General features: G+C 36.0%; 1 protein-coding gene and 1 non-coding gene across 2 annotated transcripts in view; both read left to right on the plus strand.

Moving 5' to 3' along the window:
• The window catches only part of Sel1l2 (SEL1L2 adaptor subunit of SYVN1 ubiquitin ligase), a 62,696-nt gene that overhangs the window by 23,933 nt on the left and 20,890 nt on the right, over positions 1–17,873 (plus strand). Inside the window, exons 4-10 of the mRNA XM_076848944.2 lie at positions 3,364–3,417; positions 3,822–3,881; positions 3,965–4,046; positions 5,360–5,514; positions 6,157–6,213; positions 13,351–13,419; positions 14,420–14,497. Of these exons, the coding sequence (XP_076705059.2) occupies positions 3,364–3,417; positions 3,822–3,881; positions 3,965–4,046; positions 5,360–5,514; positions 6,157–6,213; positions 13,351–13,419; positions 14,420–14,497 (555 nt within the window). The remainder of the gene's footprint in view (positions 1–3,363; positions 3,418–3,821; positions 3,882–3,964; positions 4,047–5,359; positions 5,515–6,156; positions 6,214–13,350; positions 13,420–14,419; positions 14,498–17,873) is intronic.
• Positions 17,698–17,801, plus strand: LOC143396184 (small nucleolar RNA U13). The gene has a single exon (XR_013091056.1). It is a non-coding gene; the product is annotated as a small nucleolar RNA U13 (small nucleolar RNA).

Here is a 17,873-nt window from a genome sequence, read left to right on the forward strand (position 1 = left end):
TAGGACATTCCTCCTGGATGTTTATGTACCTTTTCTATTAAGAGTACAGACAGTATCTGAGTTTCTCATTAGGGTTTATTCAAGCTTTTCTTTGGTATGCGATTTGAGCAAAAACTAATGATCACAGGTGCTTTCAAGCCTCATACAGTAATTAAAGGAACATTGTCTAAGTTTTTTTCTCCTTTAGTAATTTCTTCTATAAAAAGGTAAAAGAGGGAATATTTAATTTTCAAATTATTATTATGGAACCTGAGTAATTTGTTTTGAAGTACAATAAAATATCCTTTACACGCAACTCTACATTTAAATCTCAACTACTGAAACAGTTCCTTAGAAACCATGCCACAATGGTCGAGTTCAGAGTCAAGTCTTATGAACAATCCAATTGGCAGAGCTTGACCTTTTAAAACCACTGCAAGTGTCCTTGCTGTCATCACTATTTTGTAACTTCCCTTTGACTCAGACCTTTCTCTCTACTGGATTAAGATTTAATCATTCAACAATCCATCTTATTTCACTCTTACCTCTGAATTATTGAATACTAAAAACTGGTGATTGTGAAGTTGTGAGGTAACAATCCCCAAATGTAGAGAACTAGGATAATGCTGACAATGAGCAGTATATTTTACTACTTTACAGTTCACATCTTTTGATTTCCTCTAGTTCTCTGGCATGCTTTAAGCAACATAAAAAAATAAAATGAAATGAAAGTTGAGTCCTTCATAGAATTAGTTCAAAATCATTCAGTGTTATTTTTCTATTGAAGAGTAAGTATAACCAAGGTTTGGTTATTATGGTTTTAAACCCTATTTTTTTAGAGTGAGCTTTATACAGAGGAACACTCCCCTCCCCAGTCACAGTGGAATTGTAACTCCACACAATCCCTCTTTACAACTTCATGAGGTCACATATTTTCCCAGGGGGATCAGACCAAATTGTGTGATAGGCTATGCACAAAAAGATACACTATTGGTGAAAGTATCTTAAAATACAAGCTTACTGAATAGAACTCTACCTTCATTTTCTTATATAAAGGTCAGAATATTTGTTTACTGTCAAAGTTTCTGAATAACTGAACAAGATTCTAAATTGAGCAAAATAAAAAAGAGTCGCAAGAAAAATTTAAAAATCTAATATTGGCTAGAGATGTCCTTAAAAAGAACCAATTTAGCCATTTTAAAACATATATTGCAAGGGTTAAAGGAGTAAAAGGATTGCAGATGCTTGCCATTTGTAATAGCCTTTATGATTAACTTTCCTAAAAAGAGAATTTTTAAGACTAAAGAGGAATTTGCAAAATCATAGAAGATATTTTTAATTTTCAGCATATTTATATAAATGATTCATACATATTAGAGCTATTATCCTTTTGGAAAGTGAACTCTCAGTCAATTTCCTAATTTAAAAAGTAACAAATTTCTTTATCCTAGAAATTGCAGTAAAAAGTTTAAGAAATTGTTCATTTTTTTACTTGATTGATTTATTAGACCTTGATGCATCTTGATTTTAGTCATTTGACAAAGGCTCACATGACATTCTCAAGAACTTGGATGAAAAAATATAAATGTGGGCTTGATAATGGTAGATGGAAAGTGGTTATAGTAAGTGATAGTTGAAGAATGGATAGGAGGAGAACAAGCCTGGAGATTTGTACTAGTCCAGGTACGAATAGCTCACAGCAGAAAGGTACTGGAAGAAATGAATTTGAGAGATAGTAAATCCCAATAAATCCACCGTAAGTTGAAAACGCATTTAATACACATCACCTGCCAACATCATAGGTCAGAAACGTAGTATACGTAGAAGATTGGTTGTTTACCTCCATGATCACATGACCGACTGGGAGGTGTAGCTCACTGCTACTGTTCAGTCCAGCATACCAAGAAAAGTATTATGTCCTATATTACTAGCCAAGGAAAGGGCCAAAATTCAAAATTTGAAGTATAGCTTTTACTGAATGTATATTGCTTTATACCAGTGTAAAGCTGAAAAATCATACATAGGCTAGATCATCATAAGTTGGAAACCATCTATCCTAGACTTACAGATCCCTGCTCAGTTTAGTGCTCCATCCTGATGCTGGATGACTTCTTAACTGGGTTCTGAAGTTCTCAGAAAGGCTTTTGAATCATATATTATGTGTCTCTTGTGGGACGCAATCTGGGGCTTCCTATTCCATTTTGCTCTGTGATTGGACTTTCACTTTTTAATCAATATGCTTCTTAATGTTTTAATATTTTATATCAATCACATTTTATTTTAAAAATATGAATTATAAATATCTAAATTCAATTCTTAAAATACTGAAAGAAAAAAAAAACTTATTTCCAGGAAAGAAAAACACATAAAGACCACTGCTGTGGTTTTATTTTCCCACAGTACCAGGGATTGAACCCAGGGGCACTTAACCACTGAGCCACATCCCAGCCCCCTTTTTTTTTTTAATATTTTTTTTTTTTAGGGGCTGAGGCTGTGGCTCAGTGTAGAGTGCTTGTAGCATGTGTGAGGCACTGGGTTCAATTCTCAGCACCACATATAAATAAATGAGTAAAATAAAGGTCCATATATCTAAAAAATATTTGAAAAAATGTGTATTTTTTTTTTTAGCTGTTGATAGACTTTTATTTTATTTATTTACAAGTAGTGCTGGGAATCAAAGCCAGTGCCTCACTCACACCAGGCAAGTGCACTACTGCTGAGCCCTAGCTCCAGCCCCTCCCCAACCCTTTTTTATATTTTATTTTATTTTATGTTTTGGTACTGGGGATTGAACTCAGGGGCACTTGACCACTGACCCACATCCCCAACTCTATTTTGTCTTTATTTAATAGAGACAGGGTCTCACTGAATTACTTAGTTCCTCACCTTTGCAGAGGCTGGCTTTGAACTCATGATTCTCCTGTCTCAGCCTCCTGAACTGAACGGCTGGGATTACAAGCGTGTGCCACTGCACCGGCTTTTATATTTTATTTTGAGGCAGGGTCTTGCTAAGTTGCTCAGAGTCTTGCCAAGTTGCTGAGGTTGGCTCTGAACCTGTGATCCTCCTGCTTCAGCTGCCCAAGCTGCTGGATTATAGGTATGTGCTACTGCACAGGGCAAGACCACTGGTTTATAATGTTTGATTATCATGATCTTTTCTAAAGTACAGTAAGAATTAACTTATATTCACATATATTATACAATCCTCTCACTACTGTGACCTTTTCCAAAATCTTATAGTCTTACACTTTGTTATGGCATAAGAAAAAAATATTACAACTTATGCTCTTATGGAGCAGGTGTTTTAAGTGTGCCTTATCAATATAGATGGAATTGTGAAATAAATTGATTCGTTGAATTTCATTTTTTTCTTTTTCACTTTAGGCATTAGGATTTTTGTCTTCTTATGGAATAGGAATGGAATATGATCAAGCCAAGGTAAAGTTATTTTTTTTCTAAAGCAAAACTGATTTCTTTAAAAGAGGCATTGAACAGAATCTATTCTTTAAATAAAGGGGCCCACTCTACTGTGATGGTTGGCAGCACCACTCAACAGAAATTAAGCATTCTTCTACCATAAATTTCTTTATAGGGATTTTTGGATGATGAAATATCATATGTACTGCCCTTTTCACAGACTCCTCAGCCTGATAACTCCCCAAAAGATGGTAACCATCTCAATAAAACAGAGTGAAAAATTGGAATTTATTTTGAAATGGCTCAAGGTTCATTATGGGTAGAAGTAAAAAAGCAATGGTCTGTTTGAATTTCAAATTTAGAAAACTAATATATTTTCATTTTATTTATTTATTTTTTACTTTATTTTATTTATTTATTTTTAGGCTCTGATATATTATACTTTTGGAAGTGCTGGAGGAAGCATGATGTCCCAGATGATTTTGGTTTGTAAATGAAATATTCTCGGGCCAAAGTAGGTATATTATAAAGATAGCATTAATTAAGAATATACATGCTTGTGTTTTAGGGGTACAGATATTTGTCAGGAATCAATGTTCTACAGAATTGTGAAGTTGCCCTAAATCATTACAAGAAAGTGGCAGATTATAGTGAGTAATTTTAATAATTTATTTTAAGATAAACAGTCTTGGGACTGGGGAATGTAGCTCAGTGGTTCATAGAGTGTTTGCCTAGCTTGCGCAAAAACCTGTATTCAGTATCCAACACTACAAAAAAACGAACGACAAACCAAATCATACTTGCCAAGGAATTAAAATTAAATTAATAAATAAATACCAGTTGACATAAACATATGAAAATGTTAAAGATCTATGTTTTTAACATCTACTATAATGCAATTCATGTAATACAGTATGGAGTTTCTGTTCCCTTAATATTTTTCAAAAAGTTTAAATGATTGTGCTTCTCTTTTATTTTTGTTAGTACATAAATCCCCAAATATTTTTGTCTTGTTCTTGTGATATTCATTTCTTAAACCAAGAATTTGAATGTAGCACTAATAAATATTAAGCAGTTCCCCTAAATCTAACATTTAAAATATGAAATGGCTTGTTAAAAGTTCTTAATGAAATGAATGTAAGATGCATACATTAGAGATATCTATCACTGCACTTGAGAACAATTCAGGTACTAATTATTCTATTGCCCTTTTGTCTACAAAAAGAAAAAAAATATAGAGCATGAGGCTGTGTTTCTAGAATCACTTTGAAAGTTGTTTGGGACATTTCATCTTGCAACATCACTGAAGTTGCTTACATAATAGAGTTTTTTAAATATAAGTCTTCCAAGAAGTGAATAATGTGAAGTCCATTTGGTTGATTTCTGTAATTAGAATGACATCTAAATATATACCTTTGGCAATATTGGGATCGGAGAAAAGAAAGAGGAAAAAAACTCTTTTTAAATTCAAGATGCTGTGTATAACAAGATCATTTCATATGCTCAATAAAATGGGAATCCCTGTGTATATATTTTGAACTGCACAGTTTGTTAGGTGTATTCAAACACATTTATATTCTTTTCAGACTATCTGTAAGAAATAATTAAAGAGAAGTTATTATTTCTATATTTCAGTCCTAGAAATATCAGAGTTATAGATGGGGTCAGTTGTTTGCTTCTAAAATCTCTTCCTTGATCACCCTTGGCCAACATATTCAGGAGCATCTGATATATGTTAACAATATTTACAGGATTGCAAAGAAAAATTAGGTTTCTTTCACATTTCTCTGAACCAAATAAAATTCAGCAAATTTTGGTTTCCCATGAATCTTTTTTCTCTGTCAAAAGATCATATTTCTGTGCAATTTAAGCAGAATAAACCTAACACTGTTTCCTCTAAGTTGACTGTTATCTCTTGCAGCCTGAGTTTTCTAGCTGTTCTCTGGCTTGTTTCTATTCACAGTTGCTGACAATTTGGAAAAAAGTGAAGGTATTCCAGTGGAAAAAGTGAGACTAACTGAGAGACCTGAAAATCTGAGTTCTAACAGTGAGATATTGGATTGGGACATATACCAATACTATAAATTTTTGGCAGAAAGAGGAGATGCTCAGATACAAGTAATGTATACAGATGAGACTGAATTCTTAGAACATGCAAATGAGAGGGACTTGGTTTCCTCTGAGTGCTAGGGGGGGGTTAACAATGCCCCATCCTGAATGGGAATGGAAAGAGACACCCTCCCCTCTTTGCCCTACTCCTATTTTGTCTCCTGTCATTTGAAGTTCTTTTGGTCTATTGAAGAGCTAGTTGCCATAGTAATAGCAAAATTTTTTTTTCATTTCTTTCTGAAAAATTCATTTAAAAAAAAAAACCCTAGGTTTAAATTATAGAAGAAAAAAAAGTACCATCCAATGTTGGTTTTAATACAAATGAATTCCTACAAGGATCCAGGAGCATTCTGTCTCTGGGAATGGAACAGCATTTGTGTGACCTTTGCGAGCCAAGACTAAAGGAACCTAGGTTCATGTGTCTGGGCATTGCTGTACACCAGCTACCAGGCTTCCTGCCACTGAGGAAGCCATATGCCCAAGAGCAACCAATTACCCAGTACAAGATATAGTCTGGAATGTTTCCCTGCTTCTTTCAAAACATGTCAACTGTATCAAACTGAATCAACATGCTGTAGTAAAATCACCAATGTTTTCTTTTATCTAAATTAATATTACTGCTAAATCATTTTTAAAATTCATTATTCCTAGGTATCTCTTGGACAATTACATCTAATTGGGAGGAAAGGTCTAGATCAGGATTACTATGTAAGTCAATCTCAAAATTCAGTCATATGGGGTGGGGAGGATAGTGATGAAGGAGGCTGGTGCAACAGTCAAAGGGGAAGAAAGAAAGGTGGAAGAATTGCTAAGGAAAGCACCCCTGCTGTTTCCTTGGTCAGATCTGCTTCACCACAGGGAGTGTTTTCCTAGCTGTTTTGAAGTACAAAGGGGTAGGAACTTCTGAGGAGCATTTGGGGAGGTATCCATGCTACAACAGAACTGTTGGACTATGGTTAGCAATTCTGCAGAAAGTCCACCAGGGAAGTTCCTGCTGAAAAGCCTGGGGACCACACTCATCCCTCTTTGGTTTAAACTGAGGACTTACTGCTTTTAATATAATTAAAAATATGTTAAACATCTATAAATTTGCAAAACTCCTTTAAATCATTTTGCATAAACTTACCTTATCCTGATGAGGTTAGAGGATTAATTAACCAGTCAAATTTAGAGTAGAGGAAAAAAAAAAAGCAAATAAACTTGACCTGCACAGGATCATCCTCAGTAAGATGCCAGAGTACAGGAGAAGTTTTTGTCTGTATTATGATTGCAGTTTCAAAGCCCTAATCATATCAAAGACCTAGGAAAATATTGGAATTCTTTTGAAAAGATGATTTTGTAGTCCTTGTCATTTTTATGGGAGCTATGCACTCATTGTCTCAAAGGAACACAAACTATTCAACATAATCTCAATGGCTAAGTGATGAAAATTACTCCTTTATAAGGCTGTTACATAAAAAAGGATCTGTTATTATTTTCCATTTCACTTTATATTGGTATTTTATGAATGTCTTTGATACTATATTTTGTATTTTATATAAGGTATAATAAGCATCAGGTAAATATCAAATTTAATTTCATAAAATGTGATACAATACATAGCAATTTAAATTAGCATTTAAATTACAAGTTAGTTCAATTGAAGGTTTTCAGATTTCTAAAATTCTAATCATAAATAAGCTTTTAGCTTCTTAGATGGAAAGTTCTGAATTCATAATATTACTCCGATGTCAGATTCCAACCTGCAATGAGTTTCTCATGTTAATCATAGGATGCATAACTGGGAAGAGTTTCTCATTTTCCAAAAACATTAATTGTGGGTGTCAAGTCATCCATACCTCAACCATAAGGATGCCACACCAATTTTGTACAGCACAATAAACCCTATAAAGTTATGTACTTCCAGTCAAACCTAATCCACCATGAACATCCAGATTCGAGCTGAAGCCACCTCAGGTGAGAGTGAAGCCCAGGGCCAGCACTGAAGGATTCCAGGGCTGTAGTGGCAACAGCCCAGCAGCTGGTCATCACCAGACGCTTAGTAAGGCTTTTTCACAGAGGATGTCTTATATGTTTTACAAATGAGGACCTGAAGCTGTAGAGGTAATTGCTTCAAGGCTCACAGCTGAAATGTAAGGTTGTTTATGCAGAATTTGAACTCAGACCTTAAGCATTCCAAACCTATGCTCTTCCTGTTAAACTTTATATCCTTATGACCTAAGCCCCCCAAAAGGAATCCTCTATCATCTGTTTCTCTGTTTAAAAAGCAAGAAGGAATAACATGATCTCAAAGATTCCTTTATCTTGGGTTGGGCTTCTTGCTTCCAATTCAGACATTCCAAGAAGGCAAATTATATTCAAGAACTATTCTAGTGGCTCAGGCTGTCACTCTCTGGGTCAACTCAAGCTGGTCTTTTCTACTTTCCTCAACCTAATAAATCTGAACTTGATAGGAGGCTCCAGTTAAAATCTCAAACCTTAAGACTTGAGAGGTTTATGTATCAGTTATCTTAGTCTGCATGAAAAAAAAAAAAAAAAAAACCACTTCCAAAATTAGGTGGCTTAAAACAATAGTCATTTACTTAATTCATGATCTGAAGAGGTCAATGATTTGGGCTATGCTTGGTTTAACAATACTGGTCTGGGCCAGGCTTGGCTAATCTTAGCTGAATTTGTTCATGTATCTGCAGTTAGCTAGAGTATTAGCCAGAGGTACCTGGTTTATATTGGTTTTATCTGTTATATACCTAGATTGGCTAGGGCCTCTCTCCAAGTGGTTTCTTTCTCCAGCCCTCTGATCCTAGCTTTTTACATGGCAGTCAACATTTCTAAAAAAACCAAGAGCAGAAGTCTCCTGACACCTCAGATGAGAACTCATCTGAGCAAGATTGAAGGGACAGGGAAGTGGGCTTCTCTTAGAGGGCAGAGTAGCAAAGTATTGTAGTCAGTTTTCAAAATTCCCATAATTTAGTGGCACCAGAATCAACTTGGAGGGGCAGGGGAGAATCATAAGGGAGAGGGAAGATAAAAGTAAGTATAAACCTCATTTCTGAAAGGCAGCTTTTAACTAAGCCAGGATTCTCATCCTCAAGTTTTATCTCCTCAGAGAAAATTTTGATTGACCTATTTTTCTATCACTTATCTTACCACAGTTGTTAATTTTCCTCATAACACAAATAACTCCTTGAGTTGTACTGATTTTTATTATTATCTATGTCCCCACAATGCAGTAAACATTCTTGTCTTTTTTTACTATGTCCTTAGAATAGTGCCTGCTGCACTTAAGATGCTTAAATGCTAAACATTATATGTTCCTTTTCACCTGCAAACCACCACTTGAGTCAATATGCTGTTTTAGTCCACCAAAGAAATTATTAGTTAAAGGCTCTTTGTAAGTGCAAAGCCCAAGTTTACTGCTTAGTCAATATCAAAATACCTGGAAATAATTACCTTGCCTTTCCCCGACTTTTCTCACTTTGGTTAAATAAACCTCTCTTATGAGTGGTCAACATAGGCAACATTTTTACCCTTCTCCTGACCAAATTCTTAGTTATTGGAAAGTATTGTGTATGAAATTCTTGATGACATTATCTTTAATTTTTCTACACATAAATTTTAATGTCATTTGCATTCCTAAATGCAAATGGATCTGAAAGTTCAGATGAATTGGATTAGAAAATCAGGGGTTTTGATTGCATATTATTAAAGAAGATAAAGCATAATTAAATTAAACCTGGCAAAGGAATAATATCAAATATTTAAGGACAAATGTTTTATTTACCCTATCATTCACTTAAAAAAAAAAAAGCTAATATCATCCTATTTCAGGATGATTTACAGAGGTTGGGATAAAAGAAGTGTTCAAAATGTTTTTAGAAAAATACATTTTCTTGTCACTTCTTTCTAGGGGAAATGTTATAAACTGATTAAACTATGGATTTTCTTAGAGCAAATGAAAAATCACACTCATTTTTTTTTTTAAAGACATGAGTCTTAAAGGGAAGAAGGGAATGCATTGGGAAATACTGGGATATTAAAATTATACAATGTCTCTATATGAATATACTACAATGAATCTTAGATAGATAGATAGACTGACTTAATTATAACACATTAATTAAAATAACAATAAAAAGCCAGGTGCAATGGCACATGCCTGTAATCCCAACAGCTCAGGAGGTGGAAGGATCAAGAGTTCAAAGCCAGCTTCAGCGAAAGTGAGGTGCTAAGCAACTCAGTGAGACCTTGTCTCTAAATAAAATATAAAATAGGACTGGGGATGTGGCTTAGTGGTCGAGTGCCCTGATTTCAATCCCCACTACAAAAAAAAAAAAAAAAAAAACCCACAACGAAACAAAACAAAACCGTAAAAATAATAGATGGGAGATCAGTGGAATAGAGCAAGTGAATCAGGGGAGGAAGGAGGAAAGGGAAAAGGAAGGTGCTGAAGAATAAGATTAATCTAATTATATTATGTGCATGTACAACTATGATATAATAAATCTTATGTATAGTTATAAAGCACCAATAAAAAAATACATCAAGACATGAGTTCAAATACTAAAACATTACTTAACATAATTATCTTTCAACCAAATTATTTATTTATTTATTTATTTTAAAGAGAGAAGAGAGAGAATTTTTTAATATTTATTTTTTAGTTTTCGGTGGACACAACATCTTTATTTTATTTGTATGTGGTGCTGAGGATCGAACCCAGCGCCCTGCTCATGCCAGGCGAGCGCACTACCGCTTGAGTTACATCCCCAGCCCACCTAAGAATTTATTAACTTTCAATCTAAGATACCATCAATTGTAAGACACAGCATTATTTTATGTTCTACTGAGAAAGAAAAAACTGTCAAAATAAATTATAATATGCTATTGATAGAAGTGTCCTGATTAAAATGAGATAGAGAGAGAGGTATAACTTAGAATTACTAAAACATGATGATAGGTGTTCAGTAAATATGTGAAGGATGGATGGATGGATGAATGGATACAAAATACCTGATCTAAACTCTTTAAGATCAAGAACTCATATTGGCACATATATACCTATCAAAATTGCTTGCATGGAACTTTGACACGGTATCTAGTACATTTTTACATAATGGAAGTAACACCTTTAAGGACAAGTAAATTTTAAAAGAACAGATAATTGAAATTCCAAGAAAGCCATGACAGTGGAGCAGTATGTGAGAAAAATTCAACTTTTGATCTTTCTGGGAACACAATATTGAAGGGTGGAGGAAATCCCAGTTTTATTTGCTTCTGGCGACTATAGTATTTTCTTTTAGAAGTTCAAATCTGTTTTCCCAGAATGAAACTTTTTTTAGAACTCTCTATTGAGAGTTCAATTGAGACAATTGAGAGCCAAATTACTAAACTGGACTTTGAAAACAATTTCACTGCCTCATAATACTTGAGCTGGAAGGACCCATAAAGATTAAAGTCCAGCTCCTTCATTTTAGAGATTCATAAACATTTATTCATTCACTCACTCTTAAAATATTTTCTGAGTGCTTAACATATTGCAGACACTATGCTAAGTATGGAGGATCCAACATTCAGTGAGACAAAGACATTAAATCAGTAGATGAATGTCATGGTAGAGACAGGTCAGGGGGCCCTGAGAGTACAGAGGAGCAGAATCTAAATGAGGAAACCAAAACATGGAGATAATGGGACTTGAATAAATTATGCACTTATCTGGGGACGTATTCAGGTCTGGCCCATAGAGATAGTCATAAGAAGTATCTTTTTTATATTAATATTCTCTAATTTGGCAAATCATACATTACTATAACTTTCTCCCATCCAATTGACACTTGGATTATAACAAATGTTTTAGCTTTACAATTCCCTAATGCTCACAAATTTCCAATAACTTCTGCATTTTGCCAAATAAAATAAAAGCCTGGTATTCAAGTCTAAGTAAGGCCCCTTCTAACTTTTACAACTTTTAAATTTGGATGTTCTATTTCAGCTATGCTATTTCTATTTCCTACTTTTAAAATTTTCCCTACTCCTTCTATTTTCCTACTATTCTATTTTCCGGACACAGCTTGGTTCCTATCACCATTCCCTGGCCCCTGACATTTCCCTAGCCTGTAATGACCTCTGTATTGGTGACTCATCTCCAACTTAATCATTTTTGCTTTATGCTTTATACCATAGAGGCAGGGTGCCAAATAATGGGAATTTTATTCAGGCAGGTTATGGGACTCTAGTACTAGCCACATGATTCTAGGTGCCATAAAATAGCATCAGATATTAATAACCTGCTTCATGGTGATATTGTAAAGATCAGGAAAGAAATGGTTTGTAAACCCATATTAGAAAACTAGGTAAATTTCTATTATCTGTTACTCTACACCCTTCTAATTCTTTATGGCATTCCTTTGATCTCATCTATCACCTACACCTGTATTGCTATTAACATATTTTTTTTCTTCTCAGCATCATTGTCAGGGAGAAAACATGGTCCTTTTATTGATGTATGAATCACCTATAATACATAACATACCACCATGCATATATCAGATTTCAATCAAGTTTTTGAAAAAGTATAAATGAAGATATATAAATGGAGATGGATGGATGAATGGATCCATGATACAATGAGATTCAGCAAAAGTGGTGTTGTATGTATGTCTACAAGGCAGACTGATTTTAGTAATAAGGGTGTGGCTCTCAAATAAGTTGGCAACGTGTCTAGAGCAAGTTTTTGTATAAAGTTCTGCCTGGCTAGGCACAGTGGCACACGACTGTAATCCCAGCGTCTTGGGAGGCTGAGATAGGAGAATCACTCGTTCAAAGGCAGCCTCAGTAACTGCGAGGCACTAAGCAACTCAGTGAGACCCTGTCTCTAAATAAAATACAAAATAGGGCTGGGGATTTGGCCCAGTGGTTGATTACCCTTGAGTTCAATCCCCAGTACCAAAAAAAAAAAAAAAAATTGCCTGCTTCTTCCTCAAACATTCTCTTCTTTTTGGGAAGGAACATTCTTACACATCAACCCAGTCAAACCTGTCAAAGAACAGAAGAATTGTGTCCTAATAAGTCATTTTGGAAAGTGTTTTTATGTCTCATTCGTGGGGCTGATCTCTTTTATTACTTCATGTGGTTTCTTCTGAAAGGATTTTCTAGGAGGTCAGGACGAGGCCTAGAGAATGTGGTAGCAAGGGACAAGTGCAGCCCTATGTGTTCTAGACTGAGTGTTTCATTGAATGTCATGACCTAGACAAAAATCAGAGGCTTTGCTCGCCCCCTTTAATTTGATTTAGAAGAGATTGCCTTGAAGCTTACCTCTGCAGAAAGACCTAGTCTCAGCAGGCAGCCAGGTATGTCTGGTTTTATTTTATCTTAAAAACATACTACTGCTAACTGTAGTACAAACTGTCTTATAAAATAAGTACACACTGTTAACATAAACGCCTATATTTTTAAAAATAATGAACTATTTAGCTCTATAACTGGGATTTATCTCTTCCTTACAAGCCACATGCCTATCATGCCTTCCCAAATGTGAAAAATGAATATTCAGCTTCTAAAATTATATATGTGAGATAAATATATATAATCATACATATATATGTGATATATCTCCCACTCTTCAGAATATATATATGTATGTATATAAATATTCTCATATATAAATTCTGAGATATATATTCTCCCTCTCCTGCTTATGCCTGAAATAGCACTTGGAATAGTGCCCTGAAAAGAAGTGGGCATTTTAGATATTTTTGAATGCATATTGAATAAATAAAGCATGGTTCAAAAGACCACTGCATAAGATTTATTTGTGACTGGAAATAATACTGTTCCTTTTCTCTCCAGAAAGCATTATACTACTTCTTAAAGGCAGCAAAGGCCGGGAGTGCAAATGCCATGGCATTTATAGGAAAGGTACATGCTTCAAGTTGGTCGATATTTTTCATTTCTTAAAAATCTAAGAAGTGGCCAGGTCTGGTGGCACCCACCTGTGATTCCAGCTACTGGGAAAACTGAGGCAGGAGAATCACAAGTTCGAGACCAGCCTGAGAAACTTAGGGAGAACTTGTCTCAAGAAAAAATTTAAAAGAGATTTCAAGGTGTAGCTCAGTGATAGAGAGCTTACCCAGCATTCATAAGCCCTGGATTTGATCCGGAGGACTGAAAAAACAAACAAGCAGCCTAAGAAATGAATGGTACCAGTTAAATAAACTTAGTGTAGGGTGACAGGACTGCCCCCTCTTTCCCGGAAGGAGCTGAGGGCTATTCAGATGCAATGTGAGGGTGGTTTTCTTGAGTTGACAGGTTGAGAGGAAGCTCCATCCACCTTTATCTGAGGCAGCAGGAATAGCCTTGAAAATGAAGCTGGCCTATCAGGTTTCTCCCACCCTTGGAATGAGACCCAGTTCTGCACTAACCAAAGTCTATCCTTATGCCACCTCTGCTGGGAGTCTCCTACCACTGCTGAGCAGGCTTTGTAGAGGATTTTTCTAGAGAGAAGTGTTCTCCCTCTTCAAAGACCACTCCCTCCCACCTCCCCAATGCTGCCCTTGGCTCCCTGCAGCCAATTTGCATTAGTAACCAAGGGGATAAATGCCCTGCTTCCAGAAGGGCTACCTATAGTAATTAAGATGCAAGAAACATGAGAAAACACAAATAAGGTCCATTTTTTTTTTGCCCTTGGGCAAGGTCACTTTGGAATATATATAGTAGATGGTATCTTTAGTCTTTTTTATTTTATGTTTTAAATTAAGGCAAAATTCAATTAGCTTAAAATTAACTTTCAAAGTGTACAATTCAGTAGTATTTACTATATTCACAATGTTGTGCAATCATTAACTTTATTTAGCTCAAAAATATTTATATCACCCTGAAATTCTTTTGTTTTTTACACCCTTTTCTACTTTTTTCCTAGATGTACTTAGAGGGGAATGCTGCTGCACCTCAAAATAATGCTACTGCCTTTAAATACTTTTCCATGGCAGCCAGTAAGGTAGGTCCTCAAATTACTGCTATAAACACATAAAATTTAATTGGCTTTTGTTAGTATATAGACTGATGCCCAAGAGTTGACTTTGAAGTCCCAAGCCCAGATAATGGGCCTGGAAGCTTTGTGTCTTAGAGCAATGAGTGGGTTTGATAATAAAAGATGGGTTGGGTGGGGAAGACACCATTTGTCTTATTGGTAAACAAAAAGGAGAGTGACTTGTGCTGCCCTCGTTGGGGCTAGCAAAAACCCAAACAAAAGTTCTGCTTTCTTTTCCTCTCTGTAGTAGGTGATGCTTTCTAGCTCAAGAACAGGAAATGAAAAAGATGGAGAGAGAGGAAGGGGTAGTTCAGTCAATAACTGCAGTAAGTTCGGGATGAAGAAAACCAGGGAATATCCAGTTTTCTCCTGTCATATCTCACCCAATAGCCAGAGCTCTTCCTGGCCCAGGAAGGAGGTTGTCAGGAAGGTGGTCAGGGCAAGGAGATCAAGAACATGGTAATGGAGACAGAATTCCTGACTTGAATGTCAACCCTGCCACCTACTTGGTGACTATGACTAACCTATTTAAACTTTTTGTGCCTCACTATCCAAAAATAGCAAATAAAAAAATTTTCTGGATAACATTGTCATCAGAATTTAAGACTTGCGTGCGTGTACACGTGAGCGCGCGTGTACACGTAAGCGCGCGCGCGCACACACACACCTCGTATCATAAAATACTTAAAGCAGTGCTCTTGGCACATAGTAAGTGCTGTGAATCAGTTATTATCTTTTGAAGTTTGAGACCAGTTAGGTAGACTGAACTTAGAAATATAACCAAGGCAGAATGGATTGGAACTATGAGGGAATACAGAAATGGTGTAACAGTTGGCCCTGTGTATACCAGGTTGCATACCCATGGATTCCAACAACCATGTATCCAAAAAAACAAAACAAACAAGACTGTGTTTTAGTTAGCTTTTACATTCCTATGACCAAAATATCTAACAAGAACAACTTAGAGGTGGAAAATTTGGGGCTCACAGATCAGAGGTCTCAGCTCATAGATGGATGACTACATTGCTCTGGGCCCAAGGTGAGGCCGCCCAACATGTGGGAAGGGCCCAGTGGAGGCAGCACATTATGGGGGAAGGACCCAGTGGAGGAAAACTGCTCAGCTCATGATGGGGGTCAGAAAGCAGAAAGAGGGGAAGAGGCCATAAGGGAAATGAACCCTTCCAGGGCACTCCCCCAGTAACCTGCCTGCTCCAGCCTAGCCCTACCTGCCTGCAGTTACCACCCGGTCAGTCCGTTCAAATTAGTATGGACTTATTGATTAGTTTACAGCTCGCATAATCTAATTCACTTCACTTCTGAATATTCCTGCATTAACAGGAGTTTTGGGGGGACACATTATGCCCGAGCCATAACAAATTGCATCTATATTGAATGAACTAGTACAGACTTATTTTTTTCTTGTCATTCCTTAAATAATATAGTGCAGCACCTATTTATATAGCATGATATTAAAAATAATTTAAAGGGCTGGAGTTGTAGCTCAGTGGAAGAGCGCTTGCCTGGCATGTGTGAGGCACTGGGTTCGATTATCAGCACCACATATACATAAATAAAAATAAAGTTCCATCAGCAACTAAAAGAAATATATTAAAAATAATTTAGAGATGATTTAAAGTATACAGGAGAAGGTGCATAGGTTTATACAATTACTTTGTCATTTTACATAGTGGACTCGAGCACCTGTGGATCTTGGTATTTCTGGGGGTCCTGGAACTAAACTGCTTCATACTGAGTGATGACTGTGATAGACATCACTTGCTATCAAAACCTTAGCACCAGGAAGCTGTTATCAGTCAAGTAAAAAATTAGTTAATGATTCTGACCCTTTAATACCTAAAGAATGTCCTCATCCCAACAACCATCAACCTAATTTTGGCAAATGGCCTTTATAAACTTTCTATCCACTACACAGTAGGAATCATTTATTTGTCTTAGAATTTTGTAGTGCAACACTGGCAATAAAGGTGTCTTCAAATTGAGGAGTATTTTCAACCGTTCTCAGTTTTTAAAAGCCTACACGCTGCTTAGGAGCCTATTTATACATGACTAGCACCTCTAGCTGCTGCTCTTGTGGTGTAAATTACTGGGAAAGCTAGTACTCTGCTCCTCTCCCTTGTAATTTATATGAAATTGTTGCTCAGCAAGACAGTCATCTGGAGTACCATTACATTAGAAGGACAAGGGACAGCAGACAGAAAAAAAAGGTAACTGAGGAAGATCTCCTATAAACTGGCAAATAATGCTGATTTGTCAGTCCAAAGGAATAATGCTGGGAAGCTGGGTATGTAGATTAAGTCAGTTCCCTAATTATTCAGGGCTTTGTAACTAGCAGTGATTTGTGCCACCCCATTGAAAACCTGAGCTTCCTTTCTTTATGAAAGAAATATAAAATTGTACTTAAGGTAATTATTCTTAATGACACTGGGTGGATACAGACACATACTCCTTGGTCACTGTGTGAACAATCTGTTAGATTTCTCATGCATATTTTCCTTTTACTACTTTAAAAAAACATACTAAATTTTGTTTTGAAAGTAATATTAGTACCAGGACACAAAGTTACAGACTTTATACCCACTTTGGTCTAATTTACTTTAAACACTAATGTTAAAAAACAAAAACAATGTATGTAGAAAACAATTTAAAATCTAAAAATTATGGGACATTAAGCCTGTATGGGATCATATGCCTTAGACTCTTCTTACACTTCTGAACATATCCAGCCCAACCCCATATCCATACTTTTGTCATACCTACTCCCTTGCCAGATTCCCCCATTCCAGATCCTATAGAGCTCAATCCTCTTTCTCTTTAGAAAGCCTCCTCACCCCTGCTGACTCACATCATCTTTCCCTTCTTAATTCACCCCACAATCACTCTCTACTGCTGGGATTCTGCAGCTTTCTATCTTCTGGCTTCTGTCCTCCTGTCCGAAGGCCATATCTCCTCAACTCAACAAGGACATAGCCAGGGTTCATTAAATATCTGTCTAATAAAGAACTATCTTCTCCCTAGGTTCGTGTCAGTTAAACCTAAGCTCTAATGTGGAAGTTGTATATTCTGGTGACTTACTGCACATATGTTTTATTTGGCTCAGAAGCAGTTTGAAAAACAAATAAATTTCACATTGAAATTTGGACACTGAGATTCTTTTGTGATTTGTAAGCATGATGATTGAGTGTTCACACTACTGTGTGAGATGGGCCTTCCTCAAAATTTGTTATGATGCCAGCATATTACTCATCAGATGTGAGAAAAGAATTGATTTGGACATTCCGATTTTCTTGGAAAATGGCAAGAGTGACTGTATAGGAGTGCCATT

This window comes from Callospermophilus lateralis, chromosome 3 (assembly GCF_048772815.1).
Source record: "Callospermophilus lateralis isolate mCalLat2 chromosome 3, mCalLat2.hap1, whole genome shotgun sequence".
Taxonomy (NCBI): domain Eukaryota; kingdom Metazoa; phylum Chordata; class Mammalia; order Rodentia; family Sciuridae; genus Callospermophilus; species Callospermophilus lateralis.